Source organism: Erythrolamprus reginae, chromosome 2, assembly GCF_031021105.1.
Source record: "Erythrolamprus reginae isolate rEryReg1 chromosome 2, rEryReg1.hap1, whole genome shotgun sequence".
In the NCBI taxonomy this organism is placed as follows: Eukaryota; Metazoa; Chordata; class Lepidosauria; order Squamata; family Dipsadidae; genus Erythrolamprus; species Erythrolamprus reginae.
In genome coordinates, this window is record NC_091951.1 from 278,406 (window position 1) to 302,713 (window position 24,308).

Genomic DNA, 24,308 nt, shown 5'->3' on the forward strand with positions numbered 1-24,308 from the left:
GGAGGTGGGGTTTCCCATGGGGGGGAGCCTCAGTGAAATTACAGCATCACAAAAACACAGGTCCAGAGGTGGGGTTTCCCATGGACGGGAGCCTCAGGGGAATCCCAGCAGCGCAAAAAACGGGCCCTTCGGCTGGCAAAAGGGGTGAATTTTGGGCTTGCACACATTAATCGCTTTTCCATTGATTCCTATGGGAAACTTTTCACCTTAAGAACCTCGTCCCGGAACCAATTAAGTTTGTAAGACAAGGTATCACTGTATTTTTTTATTAGTGGGAATTGGTTCCAATTTTTTTTTTCTTTAAAATCTGGGATTTTGGAAGATTTTTTTTTAAATTCCAAAGCGCTTTGTGCTCTTCATGTCAGAGGTCCTCCCTTACCGGGTTCCTCGGTGCCTTCGACCATGACAGGGCTCCTAGTGTCCTTGAAAAGTTCCGAATCCTTCTTAAATATTCAGAGCTTCTTTCCGCCTGGACTGGAAAAACCCGGGAGGCGTCCAGGGACGACCGGCCTCCCTTGAAAAGAGGCCCTGTTGACCTGGGTGCCAAACGTGGGCTCAGGAAACGCTGGGTGGCCCTTTGCATTACGTCACAACCTGTTTTCTAACCCTTGCAGGGCGTTTTTTTCCCCTTTGGCCAAAGTTTCCCTCAGAACTGCTCTGCCCTTCCCTCCTCCCTGGGGCTGAGAGGGAGTCACCGGCCCAAGGGCACCGGGGGCAGGACTAGAACTCGCCGCCTCCTGGTTTTCTACGTCGCAATGCCCATCTGGCTCAGGGATCAAATGCTACCGGTTTGGCCCTTTGTTGAGGGGGCTCCCCCGAGCAAGTGGGGTTAAAATGAAAAGCCTAAATTAAGGTGACCAGACGTCCCGCTTTTGGTGGGACAGTCCCACTTTTGAGCAATTTGTCCCGAGGCCCCCGGCGTTTTTTAAATATCCCCATTTTTTTGAAAGAGATTGCGCTGGAGCCAGAAGGACCGACTCTTCGGCCTTGGATGCCGGACGATGACGTGGCTTGAAGGGGTCCAAGCAGCTCAGCTCCCACGCTGCCTGAAATCGGCCAATGCAAAGTGGGCAGGGGGTGGAAGGAAAAATGAAGCAGTTGCCCGAAACTTTGACACTATCAATTACGGTTTGCTTTGATCATGCCCAACAGTGAGAGAGAGAGAGAGAGTGAGAGAGTGAGAGTGCGTGTGTGTGTGTGAGAGAGTGCATGAGAGAGTGTGTGTGTGTGTGAGAGAGAGAGTGAGAGAGAGAGAGAGTGTGTGTGTGTGAGAGAGAGAATGTGTGAGAGAGACAGTGTGAGAGAGACAGTGTGAGAGAGAGTGAGTGTGTGTGTGTGCATGTGTGTGTGTGTGTGTGTGAGAGAGAGAGTGTGTGTGAGAGAGACAGTGTGTGAGAGAATGAGAGAGCGTGAGTGAGTGAGAGAGAGAGTGAGAGAGAGAGAGTGAGAGTGAGAGAGAGAAAGAGAAAGAGTGAGTGAGTGAGAGAGAGAGAGAGTGAGAGTGAGAGAGAGAAAGAGAAAGAGTGTGAGAGAGAGAGAGAGTGAGTGAGTGAGAGTGAGAGAGAGAGAGAGAGTGAGTGAGAGAAAGAGAAAGAGTGAGTGAGAGAGAGAGAGAGTGAGTGAGTGAGAGAGAGAGAGAGAGAGTGAGAGTGAGAGAGAGAAAGAGAAAGAGTGAGTGAGAGAGAGAGAGAGTGAGTGAGTGAGAGTGAGAGAGAGAGAGAGACAGTGTGTGAGAGAATGAGAGAGAGAGAGTGAGAGTGAGAGAGAGAGTGAGAGAGAGAGAGTGAGAGTGTGTGAGAGAGATAGAGTGAGTGAGTGAGAGTGAGAGAGAGAGTGTGTGTGTGTATGTGAGAGAGAAAGACAGAGAGTGTGTATGAGAGAGAGAGACCTGCGCGTTGGAGAAGAGACCGAGTGTGAACCTCTCAGGCGTTGTGGGGGAAAGAGTTAGGAAACCGCTTTCTTTAAGGTGGGAAAACAAAGGCTGGTAAAATTCTGTAGAAACGTTTCAGTCGTCTGTCACCCCTGTCACCCGCCTGTCAAGCGTGACCTGCTTTATCACAGTTACAATCTCAGCCTCAATGGGAGACCAGATAAGAAACCCAATATCAACGGAAACCTTTGCAGGGATTGGGATGGTTGTGGGAATGACTTGTGTGTGCGTAAGATGGCATCGCCCCTGGCACCCCTCCATGCAGAAGGAGGGGCACTGCCCCGGGCATTCCGTGTGTGTTGTGTGTTTGTGTGCACCTGCTGCAGCAACACAATGCTGACCATGTCCTTCTTCTTGCTACATGTGTGCAACCCACAGGCCGTTCTTGGAGCCCGAGGTTTGAAGGGAGAGAAAGGAGAACCGGCCGTCTTCGAACCTGTAAGTTCCCCTGGTTGTTGGTGTGTCTGTGTGTATGTGTGTATGTGGAGGGGGGGTTGCGGCAGACGGCCTGAAACGTTGGCTCTGTTAATTTAGAAGCAGAGTAATCCTTGTTTACCAAAGTTGTGCACACACAAAAACGTTTAAGATTATTATTATTATTATTGTTGTTGTTGTTATTGTTATTGTTATTGTTATTGTTATTGTTGTTGTTGTTATTGTTAATATTAATATTATTATTGTTATTATTATTGTTATTATTATTATTTATTAGATTTGTATGCCGTCCCTCTCCAATTGAGATTATTTGCGAATACCTACTCAGCCACACACAGATATACTAACTTGAATTAAAGTTTACATTGAGAAATAACATCTTCTGATAAACAGTCCAAAATCATACACATAATAGTTAGAATAACAATCCAAATATTATTAAGTTCAGGAGGGAAGTGTTTTTCATAGGAAAGTGAACACAAGAACAAGGGGACACAATCTGAAGTTAGTTGGGGGAAAGATCAGAAGCAACGTGAGAAAATATTATTTTACTGAAAGAGTAGTAGATCCTTGGAACAAACTCCCAGCAGACGTGGTTGGTAAATCCACAGTAACTGAATGTAAACATGCCTGGGATAAACATAGATCCATCCTAAGATAAAATACAGGAAATAGCATAAGGGCAGACTAGATGGACCAGGAGGTCTTTTTCTGCCGTCAGTCTTCTGTGTTTCTATGTTTCTAAGTACAAAGTCTTTCTTACCAGTTGTCTATGCACATTTTAGCTATAATACATGACTACAATACAGAGAGATTGCAGAGAGTTGTAGAGCATAGATAGGGTGAGTAGCTTAGACAAAGAGAAACACAGAGGGTGAATCAGAGAAATGAGCTGGGAACTCTAGCTCCCCCTTGTGGCTATCTGCAACACCTGCAGCCAATATATTGCCAACCCAACAGTTATGAACAGAGTCCTAACAGGCTCCACCCCCTCCCCGGTCCACAATTCCAGCTTCCTCCTTTTTCCCTGGTCACCTTTGGAGCTCAGAAAGTCCCTCCCCCCCCCAAAAAAAGCCCCGCCCCATCTGGGACAGAGATGAAGGCCACCAGTAGCCTCTCTGGGCCACCCCCTCCCATCTGGCAGCAGGGCCCACCCTTGGCCGGCCTTGGCTGATGGGAAAGGAGATCGGCCAATCCTGGGCTTTAGGGATGGGGGGCCATCAGGCGATCCCAGAGCAGGAAGGAACATATATATATATGTGCAGTTTTGTGGTCGCGTTCAGGGGACGCTGAGAAAATTGGCTTCCATGGACTTAAAGGTGATATTTTTCAAGGGCGCCAGCTTGAAGATGGGTGGACTTCAACTCCCAGAATTCCCCAGCGAGCTCTGCTGGGAGTTGAAGTCCACCCATCTTCAAGCTGAGAACCTTGAGAAATAGAGTCCTAAATGAAGACCAAGCCATACGGAGGAGGGGAAAGTGAATGGCCTGATTGCTCCCAGTCATTGCAGAGGGTCAAAGGTCAGCATCCCTTCCTGCCCCTACTGTCCTGGGCCTCCCTCCCTCCCTCTCCTCCTGGTGGGATGGGCCCCTGCCCCGAATCCTGCCCAATGCCCGCTTTAGTGCCCCTCCATGCCAGCCTCTGACCGCTTCCCCAGAGGGAGGCTTCCTAGACCCACCTTCCCGGATAAAAAGGGGAGAAGTTGGGGGTCATTTTCCCCCCTCCACCTGACCTCCTGTTTTTCCTTCCGCAGGGGATGATCGTGGCCGGCCGCCCTGGCCCTGAGGGGCCCCGGGTAAGAGCTGCGGGCGCTGGGTGCTGGGTGGGGGCTTGGGGCAGGCGGGACAGAGACGGATGAAGATGGGGGCCTTATTCCTCTCGGCAGGGCGAGAGTGGGCCACCTGGCACCCAAGGCAATCCCGGACCCCCCTGGCGACCCCGGAGAGCGCGTGAGTGGGGCAGCCTCCCTGTGGGGGGGTCTTGGAAGGGGTAGGAGGAGAGGTGGGATGGGCTGGGGTCTGTGGGTGTACAGAGTCCTACTGTCGCAGCCCACCCGATGCCTGACCCCTACGTCCCCCTCCCTGGCTGTACTGAATTCCAGACTTCAGGGGGATGATGGGGGTTGTAGTCCAGCTAATGCAGAGGGCACCAAAGAAGGCTGGAATGGGCACTCTTGCTCGAGGGGGACTCCTTCACCCATGGGTCACAGCCAGGGATCAGAGTGCAGTTGGGCCCGGAGTTGTGTGTGTGTGTGGGGGGGTGTTGTGTCTTTGTGTGTTCCGGCAATCACTCTGCCTCCTTTGCAGGGTCCCCCTGGACGGGCCGGATTCCCAGGGTCAGACGGACGCCCAGGGCCCCCCGGGACCTCCATGATGCTCCCGGTGAGCCAGGGAAGGGAGGGTCTGTGTGGCCGGAGCTGGGAGGCGTGTTGGGGGACTGCATCCAACTGGAGATTGGGGGATTCTGCCCCCAAATCTGGGAGGAAGCAGCTTTGCGTGTTCCTCCTGCGAGACTCGTCCGATTCTCCCCTCCTGTCTGCAGTTCCGTTTCGGGAGCCCCTCGGGGGGCCAGAAGGGGCCCGTGGCGATGGCCCAGGAGGCCCAGGCCCAGGCGTTCCTGCAGCAGGCCCGCGTGAGTCCATTGTCCCCCTTCCCAGGATTCTGGGGTGGGGGAGGGGGGGGTAAAATGGAAGAATTCGGGAGAGTAAAATAAGCATTCCCCTATTTGGGAGCTCCCGATCCGGGGCCCTACTTTTGAGCCTCAGGGTGGCCCCGACATAACGACAGAGGATGGGTAAGCTGTTGAGAGGGTCTCTGGGGTGGGACACAGTGGGGATGGGAAGATTCATGACAGCCCTTTTGGGCGGGGGGGAATCAGATAGGAAGCAGTTCTGTGCTAGCAAAAACCTCAGAAGAGAAGGCGTCTGTAATATGGTAAATGATTTAGCTTTACTAGATAAATGGTCAAAGCAATGGAAACTGCAGTTTAATGTTTCCAAATGTAAAATGATGCACTTGGGGAAAAGGAATCCTCACTCTGAGTATTGCATTGGAAGTTCAGTGTTGGCAAATACTTCAGAAGAAAAGGATTTAGGGGTAGTGATTTCTGACAGTCTCAAAATGGGTGAGCAGTGTGGTCGGGCAGTAGGGAAAGCGAGTAGGATGCTTGGCTGCATAGCTAGAGGTATAACAAGCAGGAAGAGGGAGATTATGATCCCGCTATATAGAATGCTGGTGAGACCACATTTGGAATAATACTGTGTCCAGTTCTGGAGACCTCACCTACAAAAAGATATTGACAAAATTGAACGGGTCCAAAGACGGGCTACAAGAACGGTGGAAGGTCTTAAGCATAAAACGTATCAGGAAAGACTTCATGAACTCAATCTGTATAGTCTGGAGGACAGAAGGAAAAGGGGGGACATGATCGAAACATTTAAATAGGTTAAAGGGTTAAATAAGGTCCAGGAGGGAAGTGTTTTTAATAGGAAAGTGAACACAAGAACAAGGAGACACAATCTGAGGTTAGTTGGGGGAAAGATCAAAAGCAACATGAGAAAATATTATTTCACTGAAAGAGTAGTAGATCCTTGGAACAAACTTCCAGCAGACGTGGTGGGTAAATCCACAGTAACTGAATTTAAACCTGCCTGGGATAAACATAGATCCATCCTAAGATAAAATACAGGAAATAGTAGAAGGGCAGACGAGATGGACCATGAGGTCTTTTTCTGCCATCAATGTTTCTGTTTCTATGAACCCCCAAACCAGCCAAAGTTCAAACTCACCTGGATTGGTGGGTTGGTCAAGTATTAAGGCTTTTACAAGAAGGGGGGCAGCCGCCTGGAGCCCTCCAGAATGGGGTGATGGAAGACCCCTCCCCAAGCCCCATGCCTGATCCTCCAGGGTCTCCGCCTGCCTGACCCCTTTCCTCCTTTGCCACACAGCTGGCCTTGCGTGGCCCCCCAGGACCAATGGGGTACACCGGCCGCCCAGGACCCATGGTAAGCGTGGGGGTGGGAAGGCCCCATGCTGGGTTTGGCCCTTCCCTCTGCAGGGGCCCGGTTGCCACATCCCTCTCGTGTTTCCCCTCCCACAGGGCCAAGAAGGGGTCTCCGGCGTGAAGGGGGAGCCTGGAGATTTTGGCCCCCAGGTAAGTTGGACTGACTTGTGGGCCCCATTCCCCCCCCCACCGGTCTTTTGGGCAATCAATGGCTTTCTGCTCTTGCTGGGGGGGCTTAAGCAATTGGGGGGACCTGGGTCTGCTTCAGAGCACCTCCTGGAGGTAGGGGGGACCCTCAGAAATTCAAGGGTCACCCCCTTTTGTTGCCCTACTAAAACTTGGTCTCTTTCTCTCTCTCTCTTTCTCCCTCCCTCCCTCTCTCTTTCTCTCTCTCTCTTTCTCCTTCCCTCTCTTTTTCTCTCTCTTTCTCCCTCCCTCCCTCTCTCTTGCTCTCTCTCTCTTTCTCCTTCCCTCTCTTTTTCTCTCTCTTCCTTCCTCCCTCCCTCTCTCTTGCTCTCTCTCTCTTTCTCCCTCCCTCTCTCTTTCTCTCTCTCCTTCCCTCTCTTTCTTTTTCTCTCTCTTTCTCCCTCCCTCCCTCTCTCTCTTTCTTTCTTTCTTTCTTCCTCCCTCTCTCTCTTGCTTTCTCCTTCCCTCTCTTTCTCTCTCTCTTTCTCCTCCCTCCCTCTCTTTCTCTCTCTCTCGCTTTCTCCTTCCCTCACTTTCTTTCTCTCTCTCTTTCTCCCTCCCTCCCTCTCTTGCTCTCTCTCGCTTTCTCCCTCCTTCCCCCTGTCTCTCTCCCCCTGCAGGGGCCCCAGGGACAACACGGACTGAGTGGCCCCCCAGGGAAGCCCGGCCGTCGGGTAAGTCCAGGGAAACAAAAGCCGTCAGGAGTTGGGGTGATAAACTAGAGGCTCCCCACACTCTCTCTACACGGCCAGATGTGGAGGGGGACTCGGGAGGGGGGTGGGATTTTCAGGAGGGGGCAGATGCAGCCCCAAAGCCTTCTTCCTTCGAGGGGTTCAAGGCCATCCTGGGCCCACCCACCTGGGTGGAAGCGGAAGGAGGACGCTGGCACAAGCTGAGTGGGCAACCTGAGAAGTTTGTGGGTGGGTGGGGGGACGAGGGGGGTGAACTTTCATAAAATAATCTTTATTAGTTTAATACATTAAAGAAAAAACAAACAAAGAAACGTGACGCACACATGAACAAAACGAGGTGGACAAAGGGGGGAGGGTGAAACTCAGGTCCAGGCTTCCCGGCGTAGGTGCCAGGGCCTTGACTCGGACCCTGATTGAGTTCGGACGTCACCTGGAACCTTGACACTTATCCTGAACCTGAGTTTCCCCCCCAGTTGGAAGTTCACCCCCCCTTGTCTCCCCCACCACCCACAAACTAGTCCTGTTGCCCGCTCAGGTTGCGCCAGCGTGGCCACTCCTTCCTCCACTTCCGCCCAGGTGGGTGGGCCCAGGATGGCCTTGAACCCCTCGAACAAATAAGGCTTTGGGGCTGCATCTGCTCCCTTGTGAAAATCGCCCCCCCCCTCCAAGTTCCCGTAAACGTCAGGCCTCCTTTAGGGTGGGAAGCCGTGGATTTATCACCAATTTCTGCACCGGCTGGACACAGGGTGCAACACGGGGGGAGGGGGGAGTCACGGAGCGGAAGGGGGGCTCTCCTCCTGCTGACCCCCCCTCCCTCTGTGTGTCTCCAGGGCAGGGCTGGCGCAGACGGTGCACGGGGGATGCCGGGGGAGTTTGGCCGCAAGGTAAGGACCCTCTTTCCACAAGGGGGGGAGGACTCAAACCCGGCTCTCCCAGTCCTCACCCTCTGTACGGAGACGGGGTTGGACTAGAGGACCCGCAAGGCCCCTTCCCACTCTATCCTCTGTGGGGGGGGGGGGGTTTCCCTTGAGGGCCTCTGAACTCTACATCTGCCACCACCACCCTCTTCTCACGCTCTCCTCCTGCAGGGTGACCGGGGTTTCGACGGGTTGCCGGGACTCCCGGGGGACAAAGGATACCGGGTGAGTGCGGTGTGTGTGGGAGGAAGGATTGGGAGTGCGAGGGTTTTGGGGGAGGACACATTGCCAGGGTCGCCCTGAGGGGCCACCACTCTCGGTGGGCCCTTCATTTTTGCCGCTTCCGTCCTCGGCAGGGGGAGCCTGGTGCGCAGGGCATCGCTGGACCCCCAGGTGAAGATGGCGAGAGGGTAAGGCCCACGAGGGCAGGAAGAGGGGTGGGGGTGGTGGGGGTGGGGAGAAAGCACAGGCATCCCGCTAAAGAAGACACTCCCCACTGTGAGGACTAGCAACTTGAGGTTGCATACGGACCCAGGAGAGGTCTTGGGGGTGAGAGAGATTTCTGCCGGAGTCTTTCAGAAACGGGAGGGGGGGTCGGAGATAAAAACGGAAGCCGATTTGCCCCCCCTTGCAGACATTCTTCCCTTTCCCCCTCCCCATTTTCAGGGAGACGATGGAGAGATTGGGCCTCGGGGCCTCCCCGGAGAACCGGTGCGTAGTATCCCTCCTGTTTGGAAGGCGGGGGTGGTGGGGGCAGCTAAAGACCCTCACTCATGTCCCCCCACCATCTGGGTTCCTTGGTTCCCCAGGGGCCATGAGTAGGAGGGGTAATGGTTAGTCCCCCCTTTGCTTTGCAGGGACCGAGAGGGTTGCTTGGACCCAAGGGACCCCCAGGCATCCCGGGCCCACAGGTAAGTGCTGGGGAGGAGGGACACCCCTGGACACCCCCCCTCTCAGGGCTTCCTCTGGCCCTTCAGCTGACCCCACTGTCTTTCCCTCGGCAGGGGGTGCGTGGCGTGGACGGGCCCCATGGACCGAAAGGAGGCTTGGTAAGTGGACGGAGGGCCGGCCGGCTGAAGGCGAAAGTAGCAGCTGTGGGTTGGGGGCAGGCTTGGACAGAGCGCCTTCCCCGCCGGCCTCAGGGGGGTCAGAGGTCGGAGGGAGCCGCTTCTCAGAGGGAGAGGCAGCCGGAGACGCTCGGGCCGGGTCCGTTTGGGGCGGTTTGGTGGCCTTATCGGCACCGGTGTTGCAAGGGAAGTTGTAGTCCTTTGAGTGGCCGCCAGGGATGATGGGAGCTGCAGTCCAGGAGTGGCTTGTGGAGGGTCTCAGGCGGAGGAGTAGAGTTCTGGCCAAGAAGGGGTTGGGGGTGGATGTTCTCCAGTGACCTCTTAAGGGACCGATTAGGGAAGTTGGAAACGGAATCGGTTCCTGGAAGGGACACCACCAGGAGATCCAAACAGACCCGAGAAGCCACTTCGTTTAGGCTGCTGGGGAAATCCAAGAAGCCTCCCCCCTCCCTCCCTTCCCCTGGGCTTGATCTGACCACAGCCCCCCCTCTCTGTTTGTCTGTCCCAGGGTCCGCAAGGGGAACCAGGACCCCCCGGCCATCAGGGCACACCGGGGACTCAGGTAAGCCCAAGAGGAGTGGAGAAAGACTTGGGGGTTGGGGTGGGGTCACTGGGACCTCTACCGCTTGCGGCTTCCCAGCTCCTTGAGGTAGACTGCTTTGGACTCTGGAGGTTCTGCGGAGGATTAAGACAGCCCTGTCCTTGGCCGGAATCCCTCCAGGGCAGCGGTCAGAAGACTCTGGAGGGAAGGAGGTGTCATTCCCCCCTCCACCCACCCAAAACCCCCACACAGGGGGGGGCTTTGTTAGCTCTGTATAATACCTGACCCCCCCTTCTCCCACTTGCCTGGCAGACAGGGAGGGCAGAGTGCTGTCTGGAGGGGGAGGGGCTGGTTTGCTAGGTTCCCCTCCACTCCCCCTCCCCAACAACAGCCCTGCGAGGTAGGGAAGACTACCTTAACCCCTAGCCCTGATTCACGGTTTGTTTCTAGTTCATCCTCGGTTTATGATCCGAAGCCACTCGGGGACCCCAAAAACTCCAGGCCTCTGTGTATGGGGGTGGAGGGAGGGAGCAGGAGGGGCTTGGACTATGGGATGCCTCTCAACGCCCCCCCATTTCCCCCCTTCTCTGCTTCCAGGGTTTGCCAGGACCGCAAGGCGCCATGGGGGGCCCCGGGGAAAAGGTGAGAGGGGGCCCGGTGGGCAGGGGGGGTCGCTATCCCCAGAGCCCCTTCTGGATCCAACAGGGTCTTCTCCTCCCCCCCTCGTCTCTTGCAGGGACCCCAAGGGAAACCCGGCCTTCCTGGGATGCCCGGCTCGGATGGACCCCCGGTGAGTGACCCCCCCTCCCCCAGCGGCCTAGAGGTTAAAGGCACTGCCTCACAAGGCAAGCGGCCCAGGTTCGGATCCCAGAAGGATGTGGCTAGCTGATGAGAGCTAAAAATGCTATTTAGTTCTCTCTGTCAGCTCACCATCTCCTCCTGGGACCTATAGATCTATACTAGTCTGCCTGTATTTCACCAAATCCCTTGGCCAATAAAGAATTAGGTACATTCTCTTTTATGTTATGTTATGTTTTATGTTTTATGTTTGTTATGTTTTATGTTTGTTATTTTATGTTATGTTGTTGTTGTTGTTATTGTTATTGTTGTTGTTGTTGTTGTTATTATTATTATTATTATTATTATTATTATTATTATTATTATGCTACTCTATTCTACTCTACTCTATTCTACTCCATTCCATTCCATATTCTGTTCTATTCTGTTCTGTTCTGTTCTATTCCATTCCACTCCACTCCACTCTACTGTACTCTTCCATTCCATTCTATATTCTATATTCTATATTCTCTATCCTCTGTCCTATTCTCTATCCTATTCTACCTGCCATCTGACCCTCCTGACCCTCTGCCCCAGACTGTGGGGGGCAGGGGAAGAAGCAAAAGGGCTGCCATGGGGCAGAGCAGCTTCCTCTATCCCTGGGCCTATTTGGACATTCAGACCCCAAGGCCCCCCTTGGGTGTGTGGCTGACTCCCTCCGTGGTGGGGCCTCCCCAGGATTTTCGGGGCCCTCTAACCAACCCCCTCCCTCCACCCTCCTCTCCCTGCAGGGCCACCCTGGCAAAGAAGGACTTCCGGGCACCAAAGGCCACCCGGTGAGTGGACGGGCGTGGCGGTTACCCTGGGTTGGCACGGCCTCTGCTGGTGGCACCCGCCTTCCCTGGCTGGGCCTCTACAAAACGCCCTCGGGGGGCCTTGGAGACCCCCATGGGGGCATGACAAGGGGGGCTCCCTGGCTGCCTGGGAGGGGTCTTAGGTCTTATGGAAGCTTCAGGAGAGGATGGACGGGTTGGGGGTGGGTGTCAGGGGAGGGGTCTCCCCACCCGGGAGCATTTAAAAACACCGTAAGAGCCACATTCTTCTTTTTTTTCATCCTTTATTACTTATTTATTTATTTATTGGATTTGTGTGCCGCCCCACTCCGAGGACTCGGGGCAGCTCATAACATATAAAGGAATAATATGATACAAATACAAATCGAATTAATATTTATTTCTTTTTTAAAAAAAAAATATTTTTAATTGAAATGTTTGGATTAAAAACAAAACAAAATGTAAATAACATTGAAAACATACAATATAGGGAAGAAAAGAAAGACAAGAAACAGAAAACAGAAAAAGAAAAAAAAAGTTCATCACCTGGAGTCTTCGGAGAGGGCCGCCATACAAATCTAATAAATTATTATTATTATTATTATTATTATTATTATTATTATTATTATTATCATTATCATTATTTTTATTTTTATTATCATTATCATCATCATCATCATCATTATCATTATCATTATTATCATTATTATTTGATCAGTTTATACCTGTCCATGAAATGCAACAAATAGTTAATTGATTCAACGGCTAATACGTACGGTAATATAAGAAATAAAAAAATTGTTATGCTTTCAACTGCCTATGATCAATCAAAGGTATAATAACACATTTCATATACAGTAATACCTCATGATACGAACTTAATTGGTGCAAGGAGGAGGTTCGTAAGACGAAAGGTTCGTAAGACGAAACATTGTTTCCCATAGGAAACAATGTAAAGTCTATTAATCCGTGCAACCAAAAAACCCCCGCAAAAAAACGGCTTTCGGCAACTGTTGGGAAGCCGCGCGGCTGTTTTAAAAAGTGACAGCCGGCCTGGGGGGCTTCCCAGCACCCTCCCGAACCCGGGTTCGGGGTTCGGGGGGTGCTGGGAATCCCCCCAGGCCGGCTGCGACCTTTTAAAACAGCCGCGCCGCTTCCCATCTGTCTCCTGAAGCCGAACGGCAAAGCCGAACTTCCGCGTTCGGCTTCGGGAGACAGCTGGGAAGCGGCGCGGCTGTTTTAAAAGGTGACAGACGGGCTGGGGGGCTTCCCAGCAACCTCCCGAACCGAACCCGGGGTTCAGAAAAATTTTGCCTCTTCTTACGAACTTTGTTCGAGTTACGAACCGGCATTCGGGAGGCTTCTGGGAAGCCCCGCCGCCCAGCTGTTACCTTTTAAAACAGCCGCGTGGCTTCCCAGCAGTCTCCGAACGCCGGTTCGTAACTCGAAAAAAGTTCGTAAGAAGAGGCAAAATTTTTCTGAACCCCAGGTTCGTATCACGAGTTGTTCGTAAGACGAGGGGTTCGTATCTTGAGGTACCACTGTACATCAAATCGTTCATTATTCATCTCCAAGAATTAATTGCCTATATGAGTTTTCCCTTTTTATTTTACATCTGCTTCATATGTATGTATCTCAATTTTATTTTTTCCTTGTTTCTCACCGCTCATAAAAAGTGTTCCAAGTTTTATAACACCCAGAACCTTCTTTATTTTATTTCTTTATTAATGTTTATTTCTTTATTATTTATTAATTGGACTTTTATGCCGCCGCTCTCCAAGGGTTCGGGACAGCTTACATAGAAACATAGAAGATTTGACGGCAGAAAAAGACCTCCTGGTCCATCTAGTCCGCCCTTATACTATTTCCCGTGTTTTATCTTACAATGGATCTATGTTTATCCCAGGCAGGTTTAAATTCAGTGACTGTGGATTTATCTACCACGTCTGCTGGAAGTTTGTTCCAAGGATCTACTACTCTTTCAGTAAAATAATATTTTCTCATGTTGCTTTGAGACATGGCAACATATAACGGAACAATATACAATGTCCTAAATCCAATTGACTTAAATTTATAATCTAAAACACCCAGGAAACCATTAAAAAGTCAATCATTCCCATTCGATCAACTTACCCTCAACGCATTCATCGGCCAGGGGTCAAGAATCTAATGGCCCCAAGACTGGCGGCATAGAGGGGTCTTGAGATTCTTGCGGAAGGTGAAGGGGGAGCAATGCAAATCTCAGGAGGGACCTGATTCCAGAGGGCCGGGGGGGCCCCCACAGAGAAGGCTCTTCCCCAAGGCCCTGCCAAGTGACATTGCCTAGTTGACGGGACCTGGAGAAGGCCGACGCTGTGGGACCTGACCGGTCACTGGGACTCATGCAATTGTTTTTGGGATTCAAAAATTATTCATTTTTGATTGATGGATTGAATTCTGTAGCTGCCCGTCTCAACAGTTTGACAGCCCGGACCCTATAACTGGTGAGGAGGGGGGAGCTGAGAAAGCCCCGCGAAATGGGGCAGAAAGGATTTTAGGGGTCCCACACCTTTATTCAGTTGGGCTTTTTTCCCGGGAATGTGGGGTGTGGGGTGTGTGTCTTTTGGAGGTGCAGTTCTCCTCTCAGCCACCAGGGGGAGGAGCGTGAAGCAGCCATCCACTTCCTCGATTCTCCAGCAGGGGGCAGACCTGCAACAAACATACAAACACATACACACATTAGGTCCAGGCAGGACAAGGCAACGTTTCTGCTTATTGGGAGGGGGGGCTTCGACGTATGATTCTTGGAGGGGGGGAAGTGAGTTTGTGGTGTGGGGCCTGATCCTGGCTCTCCCTCCTCTCTTGCAGGGCCCCCCTGGCCCCCAAGGCCTGGTGGGCTACCCGGGTCCTCGTGGAGGGAAGGTGAGTGTGCATGGGGGGGCATATGGTGGAGGGCAGTGGGGGGCTTTCCTCATCCTTGGGGAGGGGCTGCGCTCCTCAAAATTGGGGAGGGTGGGGCTGGGAGCAGGGAGGGTTCCAGAGGGAGAAGGGGGCACAAGGGGCCGAAGGGGTCTCAGGAGCCCACCTTGCTCCCCCCAGTCCGGAAAAGGGCCCCCTCCCTGCACATCAGGTGCGCCATTTCTCCCTTGTCCTGGGGCTGCTGCTGGGAAGCATGGGGCTTGTAGTCCGACCCATGTTGCTGAGTCCGTGTTTCCCCTCAGGGCACCGACGGCGTCCGTGGCTTGAAAGGACAAAAGGGCGAAAAGGTGAGAGCCCCCCTTTGCCCCCCTCCACCCCACATCCCCCAGGCCAGGCCCTCCTCCCTTGAGTCCCCACGACAGCCCTGCGAGGTGGTCCGGGCAGGGAGGGAGGAGTCAGGCCCAGCATTCCCTAGTGGTTTCCCTCCTTTGGGTGGGTCTGATCCCCGGTGGCTGCATTACAGCCCCCTCCTCCACAAGGGAATAACTGACCGGCTCCCATGTCTCAGCCAGGGCTGCTTGAGGTCATCCATCCCACCCTCCCACGCCCCAGACTCTCTTTTTCCTGCACTTGTGGCTTATGGGCTTCATGATGACACTCGGGGGCTCTGGAAGGGCCTCCCCTCTTTTGCACACCCGGCCCCCTTTTGGGTGCCCCCTCAATCTCAGAGGAGGCAGAGCTTTTGGGGTCCGGATGCTTTGATGTGGGGTGTCCTGTTTCTTCATCCCGCCCCTTTTGCTGTGAATTGACCCTTCTGGGAATCCCCTTGATGGGCCCCCTTTCCTTCCGCTGTGCAGTTCTGCCTCTGAGCTAACAAGTTGAGGTTTGGGGGTCCTGGTTCGGCTGTTTTGGGGCCCCACATTTTCCTTTCCCTGCCCCCCTTCTTTCCTTCCTGTAGGGTGAAGAAGGCTTCACAGGCATCAAGGGAGACGGGGGGACGAAAGGTGACAGGGTAAGTTCTCCCATGGGGTGTGTGTGTGAGGTGGGGGGGTCAGAGGGGGGGGTCGGAGCTAGCCAACTCGGCCCCTTGGATGACCCTCTTCCTTCTCTCTCCGCAGGGTGAGTTGGGGGTCCCAGGTTCCCGTGGGGAAGACGGAGCCGAGGGCGCCAAGGGGCGGACGGGCCCTCCGGGAGATCTCGGCCCTTCTGGACTCTCTGGCGAGAAGGTGGGTGTAACGGGACGGGGAGGGGGTTTCGGAGTTGGACCTCCCCCGCCTCTGCTGACCCACTTTCTTCCCCTTCTGGCAGGGCAAACTTGGGGTGCCGGGCCTCCCCGGATACCCCGGACGACAAGGCCTCAAGGTGAGTGAGAGGGTCCCCGGCCCCTGGGTGGGGGAAGAAACTAGGGGGGAGAAATCTGGGGCTCCCCATTGGGGGTCGAAGCAGCCGAGTGAGCTGGAGAGGGGCTGCCCCCTCCAAGGCACCCCCTTCCTCTCTGACCCCCCCTTTCCCCTTTCCCACCCAGGGTTCACAAGGTTTCCCCGGATTTCCTGGGTCGAGTGGGGAGAAGGGGCTTCGGGTAAGTGGTGCCCCTTCCTTTTGGGGGGGGCCTCCTGGGGTCACTCGGAGGCCTGGAAGGACCCTCAAGGGATCCGAGAGGAAGGGCCGAGCCCCCCACCCAAAGGGCTGCCAGCTTCTCCCGTATCACCTTCGTTCGGCCTAGTAGTTGGCTGTTGCACGTTGCAACTCCAGCTGGGTGTGTGTTTGTGTTGAATCCTTTCACAAAAGTCGAAACACCCCTGGGGCTGTTTGGCCCCTGCATCGTCTCTCTTGGACACTTCCCCTAAGAACTCGGCACGTGCTCAGAGTCCTTCCGATGCAGGACAGCCCAGGGCCCTTGCTGGGGATCAGGGAGGAAGTCTTCGTGTTGACGGAGTCGGGGTTCAGTTTGTCATCCCCCCCCCAGAATAGCCCCTCCCGGGATTTCTGGGCCACAGGGGCAGGATGGGGGCGGGTGTTGTGGGGCGGGGGCTGCTTCTTAGACCGGACTTTGCTCCTCCCCCCTCATTACAGGGCCTTTCTGGGAAAATGGGACCACGAGGCGAACGAGGACCCTCCGTGAGTGACAGGGATGAGTTTTGGGGAGGGGTCTGGCAGGGGATTCTCCCACCTCCCCTGCCTCTTTCCCTTCTGGCGTGCGAATGAAGGGTGGACGATCTGGCGCTGTTTGCTGCCCGCTGGGGGTTCTGAAAGGGGGGTGGGGTGGGACGCAGTGCTGTGGCCCCCATATGGACCCATTCCCCCCTCTCTCTGTCAGGGCCCCAGAGGACAGCGGGGCCCACGAGGAGCCACTGGGAAGTTCGGAGCCAAGGTGAGCCTGACGGTGATGGGAGATTCGGAGGCGGAGAGAAGGAGGGAGGGAGAGAAGGAGGGAGGGAGAGAAGGAGGGAGGGAGAGAAGGAGGGAGGGAGGGGAAAGCCAATAGATTTTTTTTGACACGTGAAAAAGGAAGCTGGTGGCACATACCGCTTGTGCGTTTGTGCGTGATAAACTGGCACGTTTACACACCAACCGTTCTCGGTGTACGGAAGCTGCGATGTCTGGATTTTCCCACGCACAACTGGGCGTTTTCTTCCTGGCAACACACCCACGTCGGCTGCCTTCTCACAACTCAGCCTGCGTGCAACGAGAGGGACACTTTTCACACATTTGAGCGTCGGTGCACAAAACGTCCTGGGTGGTTGTCCATTATGCCGATGCAGAGAAGCGCAGGGCGTCCAGCAGGCGTGTCCTATGGCCTGACCCCTCTCTCTTCTCCCTCTAGGGCACCTCTGCTGGTGAAGGGCCCCCGGGGCCCCCAGGCGAACGGGTAAGCTGAGGCCCCTGATTTGGCCGGCTGGGTCCAGCGACTGAACATCTGGCAGGGTGGCAGGTTATCCCACCTGGCGTAAGGATGAATGGTCCACCATGGGGGTCTTCCGGCTTCTGGCCGATTGGGGAAGAAGCCAAGCAGGTTCAAGAGCCCCAAAGACCATCATCCTTTCCAAGCCACGACTGCTGGAGGTGCCGAGTTCCAGTTTGGACCCTGGCACAACCTGTAACCTCTCCTCCTCTTTCTGCAGGGCCAACCGGGGACTCAGGGGCCAAACGGATTCCCCGGACCAAAAGGGCCCCTGGTGAGTCACAAAGCCCCTTCCCTTCCTCTTCCCCACACCCCTCCCCTCCCCAAATACTGACGCTGCCCCCTTTCTTTGTCCACAGGGCCCCCCCGGGAAGGACGGGATGCCGGGCCACCCAGGACAGCGTGGAGAAGTGGTGAGCAATGGTCCAGTTCGTGGCCCTGCCTTGCGAGGGTCCCCCAACCCTCAGATCCACTTGATGGATTAAGCTCTGAATCAGAACAGATAAATCGGAGAGGGGCAGCATACAAATCTAATTAATAATAATAATAATAATTATTATTATTATACTAATAATAATAATAATAATAATAATAATAATTATTATTATTATTATTATTATTAACAGAATAACTGGGCTTTCCTGGAGGTTTTTATTTAGAATTGGTTTTGAGCTCAAGTCTTTTGTGAGTGGTCCAGATCCGGCTCAGCTGGTCGCGGATTTCGAGGACCAGGAGGTGGCGGGATACTGGCATCGCAGACCATCTGAATCTGAGAGTGAGAGTGAAGCAGAATTGGAGGCTGGGGAACCACCAGAGACTGTAGAACCACCTCCAGCTAGGGCTGTGTTGGAGTCAGAGGATGAGGGAGATGTTGAGGACCCTATATTAGATGCTAGGGTCCGAAGAATGAGAGGCAGGCATGAATATCTCTATAGATGGAGGTTTAGGCATTGAATATCTCTATGGGACCCTGGCAGTATATATAGAAGAGGCTGCTGGGAGAAGAGGCGTGGCCAGCAACGCTCCACTTGAATGTCTTTTAGCTCCGAACAGTGAGTGAAGTAAAAAGAAAACCGGACGTCGCTAATTAGGGAAGATTTATGTTTTCAGTTGGGCCTGTTCCTTGTCTACACTCTATAGTCAGCTTGAAAATGCTTTAGACTTGAATGGTTTCTTGAAAAACTTTGTAAAAGGGGAAGGTTTGGTAGGGAAGGTTTGCCTATTTGCCCATGACTCTAAAGTGTGCAATAGGGTTGATATTCCTGGAGGGGTCTGTAATATGGTAAATGATTTAGCTTTACTAGATAAATGGTCAAAGCAATGGAAACTGCAGTTTAATGTTTCCAAATGTAAAATAATGCACTTGGGGAAAAGGAATCCTCAATCTGAGTATTGCATTGGCAGTTCTGTGTTAGCAAATACTTCAGAAGAGAAGGATTTAGGGGTAGTGATTCCTGACAGTCTCAAAATGGTGAGCAGTGTGGTCAGGCGGTAGGGAAAGCAAGTAGGATGCTTGGCTGCATAGCTAGAGGTATAACAAGCAGGAAGAGGGAGATTATGATCCCGCTATATAGAGCACTGGTGAGACCACATTTGGAATACTGTGTTCAGTTCTGGAGACCTCACCTACAAAAAGATATTGACAAAATTGAAGGGGTCCAAAGACGGGCTACAAGAATGGTGGAAGGTCTTAGGCATAAAACGTATCAGGAAAGGCTTCATGAACTCAATCTGTATAGTCTGGAGGACAGAAGGAAAAGGGGGGGACATGATCGAAACATTTAAATATGTCAAAGGGTTAAATAAGGTCCAGGAGGGAAGTGTTTTTAATAGGAAAGTGAACACAAGAACAAGGGGACACAATCTGAAGTTAGTTGGGGGTAAGATCAAAAGCAACATGAGAAAATATTATTTGACTGAAAGAGTAGTAGATCCTTGGAACAAACTTCCAGCAGACGTGGTAGATAAATCTACAATAACTGAATTTAAACATGCCTGGGATAAACATATATCCATCCTAAGATAAAACACAGGAAATAGTATAAGGGCAGACGAGATGGACCATGAGGTCTTTTTCTGCCGTCAGTCTTCTATGTTTCTATGTTTCTAAAATACAGTAATACCTCATGATACGAACTTAATTGGTGCAAGGAGGAGGTTCGTAAGACGAAAGGTTCGTAAGACGAAACATTGTTTCCCATAGGAAACAATGTAAAGTCAATTAATCCGTGCAACCAAAAAAACCCCCGCAAAAAAACGGCTTTCCGGCTGTTTTAAAAGGCGACAGCCGGCCTGGGGGGCTTCCCAGCACCCCAGGCCGGCTGCGACCTTTTAAAACACCCGCGCCGCTTCGCAGCTGTCTCCTGAAGCCGAACGCGGAAGTTCGGCTTTGCCGTTCGGCTTCAGGAGACAGATGGGAAGCGGCGCGGCTCTTTTAAAAGGTCGCAGCCGGCCTGGGGGGCTTGCCAGCACCCCCCCGAACCCCGAACTTTTGCCGAACTTCCGGGTTCGGAGTTCGGTGGGGGTGCTGGGAAGCCCCCCAGGCCGGCTGCGACCTTTTAAAACACCCGCGCCGCTTCGCAGCTGTTTCCTGAAGCCGAACGCTAAAGCCGAACTTCCGCGTTCGGCTTCGGGAGACAGCTGCGAAGCGGCGTGGGTGTTTTAAAAGGTTGCAGCCGGCCTGGGGGGCTTCCCAGCAACCTCCCGAACCGAACCCGGGGTTCAGCAAAATTTTGCCTCTTCTTACGAACTTTGTTCGAGTTACGAACCGGCGTTCGGGAGGCTTCTGGGAAGCCCCGCCGCCCGGCTGTCACCTTTTAAAACAGCCGCACGGCTTCCCAGCAGTCTCCGAACGCCGGTTCGTAACTCGAAAAAAGTTCGTAAGAAGAGGCAAAATTTTGCTGAACCCCAGGTTCATATCACGAGTTGTTCGTAAGACGAGGGGTTCGTATCTTGAGGTACCACTGTATCTCCCCCTTCGCTTCGATCCGTGGTTCCAGTTTGTGGGTTTGCTTTCTAATAATTGACCCGTCAGATGGAACAAAGTCCACATGGCAGGGTTGGTTTTGGGGAGAAGGGAGGAAGTAAGGAAGCAGGCCACTTTCAAGCCAATGAATCAAATGCATTTCTAGCCAGAGGTCTGTAGCCAGAATTCTTCACTGCACTCGGCACATGGTCAAGGGGCCGCTTCTTCCCCATAAGCCCTGCCCCCTCGCCGACCTGCTCCTGGCTTTGGGGACTAGCAGGAAAGAGAAGGTTCCGGGTGTGGATTCCGCCCTTTCCCAGCTAGGCTTGGGTTAAGAGGCTCAGGCATGGTTGGGTCCAGTTCGAAGGGGAGGGGGTTTCGCTGCCCCCCCAAGCCCCTCCCTGCCACCCTCTCTTCTTCTGTCTTCCAGGGGCTGCAAGGCAAGGTTGGGTCCCCAGGGGGCCCCGGCATCATGGGGCCACAGGTAAGGGATGCTTCCGGAAAGGGGGAGGGTAAGAGGGAGGGGAGGGGGCTGCCAGTAGCCCTTCAGATGCTCTGCATCCCTGCTGCTTTTTTTGACAGGGGTCTGCAGGGGAAACTGGCCAGATGGGCGAGAGGGGCCACTCAGGGCCCCCGGGGCCTCCAGGAGAACAAGGCCTGCCAGGGCCCTCTGGGAAGGAAGGGACGAAGGTAAGTCTCCCCCTCACACCCACCCCTTCGTCCACCTCGCCACCCTGTGGCCCCTACGGAGGAAGGTCCCCAGGGCAGCCATGTCCCCCTCCTCTGTCCCTCATCCGCCAGGCCCCTTTGGCTGGGCAGAGAATCAGCTGGGGTGGTGGGGCTGCCCTCGACCTCTGCTATGGGGCCCAGTGCAGAGGCATTATGACATTTCGTATATCTTTCAGGGTGACCCAGGAACCACTGGAGGCCCTGGGAAGGACGGACCCCCAGGTCTGCGGGGATTCCCCGGAGAGAGAGGCCTCCCTGGCTCGGCTGTACGTACCTGGCCCCCTACTCGAGGGGAGTTCCACTTGGGGAGGGAACAGGAATAGGAAGTCTCCACAGAGGCTTCCTTCCTTCCTTCCTTCCTCCCTCCCTCCCTCCCTCCCTCCCTCCCTTCCTTCTCTTTTGTTCCTTTGTTCCTTCCTTCCTCCCTCCCTCCCTCCCTTCCTTCTCTTTTGTTCCTTTGTTCCTTCCTTCCTTCTCTTTCATTCCTTCCTTCCTTCTCTTTCATTACTTTGTTCCTTCCTTCCTTCCTTCCTCCCTTCTCTTTCGTTCGTTCGTTCATTTGTTCGTTCCTTCCTTCCTTCTCTTTCATTCCTTTGTTCCTTCCTTCCTTCCTTCTCTTTTGTTCCTTCGTTCCTTCCTTCCTTCTCTTTCGTTCCTTTGTTCCTTCATTCCTTCGTTCCTTCCTTCTCTTTTGTTCCTTTGTTCCTTCCTTCCTTCTCTTTCATTCCTTCATTCCTTCGTTCCTTCCTTCTCTTTCATTCCTTTGTTCCTTCCTTCATTCCTTCCTTCCTCCCTTCTCTTTCGTTCGTTCGTTTGTTTGTTCCTTCCTTCCTTCTCTTTCATTCCTTTGTTCCTTCTTTCCTTCCTTCCTTCCTTCCTTCCTTCCTTCTCTTTCATTCCTTTGTTCCTTCCTTCCTTCCTTCTCTTTTGTTCCTTCGTTCCTTCTTCCTTCGTTCCTTCTCTTTCGTTCCTTTGTTCCTTCATTCCTTCGTTCCTTCCTTCTCTTTCGTTCCTTTGTTCCTTTGTTCCTTTGTTCCTTCGTTCCTCTTCCCTCCCTCCCTCCCTCCCTTCCTTCCTTGAGGCCTTGGGGAAATTTTAGTCCACCCAATTCTTCATCTGGGGGAACACCATGGAGGGAAGGTGGGCAACTCAGCCTTGTTTTCTCTGAGTAGGGGGCTTCTGGACTGAAAGGCAACGAGGGACCTGCCGGCCCCCCAGGACCAGCGGTGAGTATTTCAGCCCCTCCCTTTCGATCAGTCAGTGATCTGGCAGGCAGGTCACTCTCACGGGATTATGATCCGTCCTGAAAAGGGGGGCCGCCTGTCAGGACGAAGCCATTATTTGCCTCCTTTGGGCAAGTTAGAGAGTTTGGCATGTCATTATGATTTGACGTCCATGACACAATCAGAAATCGAAATCTCCAGATCCTTCTGGATCCTGCTTCGGGCAGCTTCCTTGACAGACACCCCCCCCCCAGTGCACTCCCCTCTCCCCCAAGACCAGGGGGCTGTGGTGGGAAGGAGAAAGGGAGGGAGGGATCCAGCCTAAGCCCAAAGAAAATAAGGAGGAGGACCCCCCTCCCTGCCTTAAACCCCACCCTGCTGCAGAAGATACCCAGGCCTTTGATCCCCGCCATCTCTCTGGCTGGGGAGGATGGGCTTTAGAGGCAGGGTCAGCAATGGAGGCTCCAGCCTCTCTGTTTGTGCCTGTCGTTCCCAGACTGGGTCTGACCACCACTTTCTCTTTCCTTCCAGGGATCTCCCGGAGAGAAGGGTCCCGCAGGATCAGGAGGCCCCGTTGGGCCCCCAGGCAGACCCGGCCCCCAGGGGCCACATGGACCCGCTGGAGAGAAGGGCATCCCTGTGAGTAGAGGCAGATGCCTTGTGGTTATGGTGGTGGGTGGTGAGACAGTGAGGGGACACCAAGGAGCTGAGGTTTAGGAGGGTCAAGGGGTGAGGAGGAAGGGGTCATCCATCCTCTCACTCTCAATTTCTCTCTTCTCCCCCAGGGTGAAAAAGGGCCCCTTGGCCCTGCTGGCCGTGACGGTGCCCAGGGCCCCATTGGGCTGCCTGGCCCTGCAGGACCACATGGGGCCCCGGGCGAGGATGGTGATAAGGTGAGTGGCTGGTGAGTTGACCTGGGTGGATACATCCCCATCCTGCCCCCCTCCTGTCCCTGGACTCAGCCCTCCTTTCCTCTGCAGGGAGAAGTGGGGGACGCAGGTCGCAAAGGCCCCAAAGGAGGCAAAGGCGAGCAGGTAAGCTGAGGTCCTGCGGTGGAATCGTAGTGGGGCAGAGGGAGCTGGGGGTCTGCGGCTGTGCCTCTGCCTGTTGCCCAGCTGATATGCTCCTCTTCCTCCTGCAGGGTCCCCCGGGGCCCCCAGGTCCACTCGGTTCTCTTGGGCAACCGGGTGCTGCGGTAAGTATCTGTGGGGTTCCACGGATGGCACACTTCATTTTCCTGTGGGTCCCACGGTTGCACCTCTGGGCACCCTCCCTTGGGCGACTCTGGAGTAAGGCAAGAGAGGGGGCCCTTGGCCTCTGGGGAGACCCTCCCCACTTGAGACGGGTGGGAGGAGGGGGGCAAGGAGATCTGGGTTGGGCTCTCCTTTGGGTACCAGCTCCCCCACTGCCTCTTTCTACGCTGCCTGCAGGGTGCGGATGGTGAGCCTGGAGCGAGGGGCTCCCAGGGCCATTTTGGGCCAAAGGGGGACGACGGCATCCGGGGATTGAATGGGGCGCCAGGACCAATTGGCTTGCAGGTAACCAATGGCCGTGTTGAATCCCATCCTGACACCTGCCGTTGAGCCGGACGCCGCTGACATGGTCTTTCTTTACAGGGGCTGCCCGGACCGTCTGGCGAGAAGGGGGAGACCGGCGACGGGGGCCCCCTGGTAAGTGCCACCGCCTTCCTCAAGGAGAATCCCTCCCCCCATGTTGTTCCGACCCAGCCTTGGGTTGTCGAGAAGCAAGATGTGTGGACGCTCATCGATATTTTCTTGCAGGGACCCCCAGGACCCCCAGGTCCACGAGGTCCAGCTGGGCCCTCCGGAGCTAGTGTGAGTGTATCTCCCACCCTCTTCTCCACTCGGTTACTTTCCTCAGTGGATTCCCAGGGCTGAGCCCGGTTGCATCTCTTTTTCTCCACAGGGCCCGCAAGGCCCCACAGGGGGGATTGGAAACGAAGGACCGGCGGGACAAAAGGTAAGTGGGCCCTGGGGGATACTTGGCAGAGGGCAGTGCATGGAATTTCAGGGGGCATTTCCAAGCTCCTTGGGAGGATCCCACATCAGGGGTGGATCTTCGCCATGGTCCTTGTGAATCTCTCTGCTCTCCTGAGGAGAGCCTCTTAGACCTCTTAAACCGGGGGTCCCCAATCCAGGGGCCGCAGCCTACTCAGACCCAGGCCACAGAAGCATTTGGCCTGCACAGTTC

General features: G+C 54.0%; 1 protein-coding gene across 1 annotated transcript in view; it reads left to right on the plus strand.

Annotated features, from left to right (window-relative positions):
- Nucleotides 1-24,308, plus strand: part of COL11A2 (collagen type XI alpha 2 chain) — a 35,934-nt gene that overhangs the window by 907 nt on the left and 10,719 nt on the right. Inside the window, 43 exon segments of the mRNA XM_070735654.1 lie at nucleotides 951-1,066; nucleotides 2,257-2,368; nucleotides 4,119-4,160; nucleotides 4,251-4,289; nucleotides 4,291-4,314; nucleotides 4,672-4,746; nucleotides 4,907-4,996; nucleotides 6,312-6,368; nucleotides 6,464-6,517; nucleotides 7,174-7,227; nucleotides 8,076-8,129; nucleotides 8,334-8,387; nucleotides 8,519-8,572; nucleotides 8,829-8,873; nucleotides 9,020-9,073; nucleotides 9,167-9,211; nucleotides 9,738-9,791; nucleotides 10,368-10,412; nucleotides 10,507-10,560; nucleotides 11,339-11,383; nucleotides 14,228-14,281; nucleotides 14,581-14,625; nucleotides 15,237-15,290; nucleotides 15,397-15,504; nucleotides 15,587-15,640; nucleotides 15,804-15,857; nucleotides 16,352-16,396; nucleotides 16,596-16,649; nucleotides 17,103-17,147; nucleotides 17,401-17,454; nucleotides 17,540-17,593; nucleotides 20,576-20,629; nucleotides 20,728-20,835; nucleotides 21,051-21,140; nucleotides 22,047-22,100; nucleotides 22,629-22,736; nucleotides 22,883-22,990; nucleotides 23,078-23,131; nucleotides 23,239-23,292; nucleotides 23,528-23,635; nucleotides 23,714-23,767; nucleotides 23,879-23,932; nucleotides 24,024-24,077. Coding sequence (XP_070591755.1) covers nucleotides 951-1,066; nucleotides 2,257-2,368; nucleotides 4,119-4,160; nucleotides 4,251-4,289; nucleotides 4,291-4,314; nucleotides 4,672-4,746; nucleotides 4,907-4,996; nucleotides 6,312-6,368; nucleotides 6,464-6,517; nucleotides 7,174-7,227; nucleotides 8,076-8,129; nucleotides 8,334-8,387; nucleotides 8,519-8,572; nucleotides 8,829-8,873; nucleotides 9,020-9,073; nucleotides 9,167-9,211; nucleotides 9,738-9,791; nucleotides 10,368-10,412; nucleotides 10,507-10,560; nucleotides 11,339-11,383; nucleotides 14,228-14,281; nucleotides 14,581-14,625; nucleotides 15,237-15,290; nucleotides 15,397-15,504; nucleotides 15,587-15,640; nucleotides 15,804-15,857; nucleotides 16,352-16,396; nucleotides 16,596-16,649; nucleotides 17,103-17,147; nucleotides 17,401-17,454; nucleotides 17,540-17,593; nucleotides 20,576-20,629; nucleotides 20,728-20,835; nucleotides 21,051-21,140; nucleotides 22,047-22,100; nucleotides 22,629-22,736; nucleotides 22,883-22,990; nucleotides 23,078-23,131; nucleotides 23,239-23,292; nucleotides 23,528-23,635; nucleotides 23,714-23,767; nucleotides 23,879-23,932; nucleotides 24,024-24,077 — 2,688 coding nt within the window.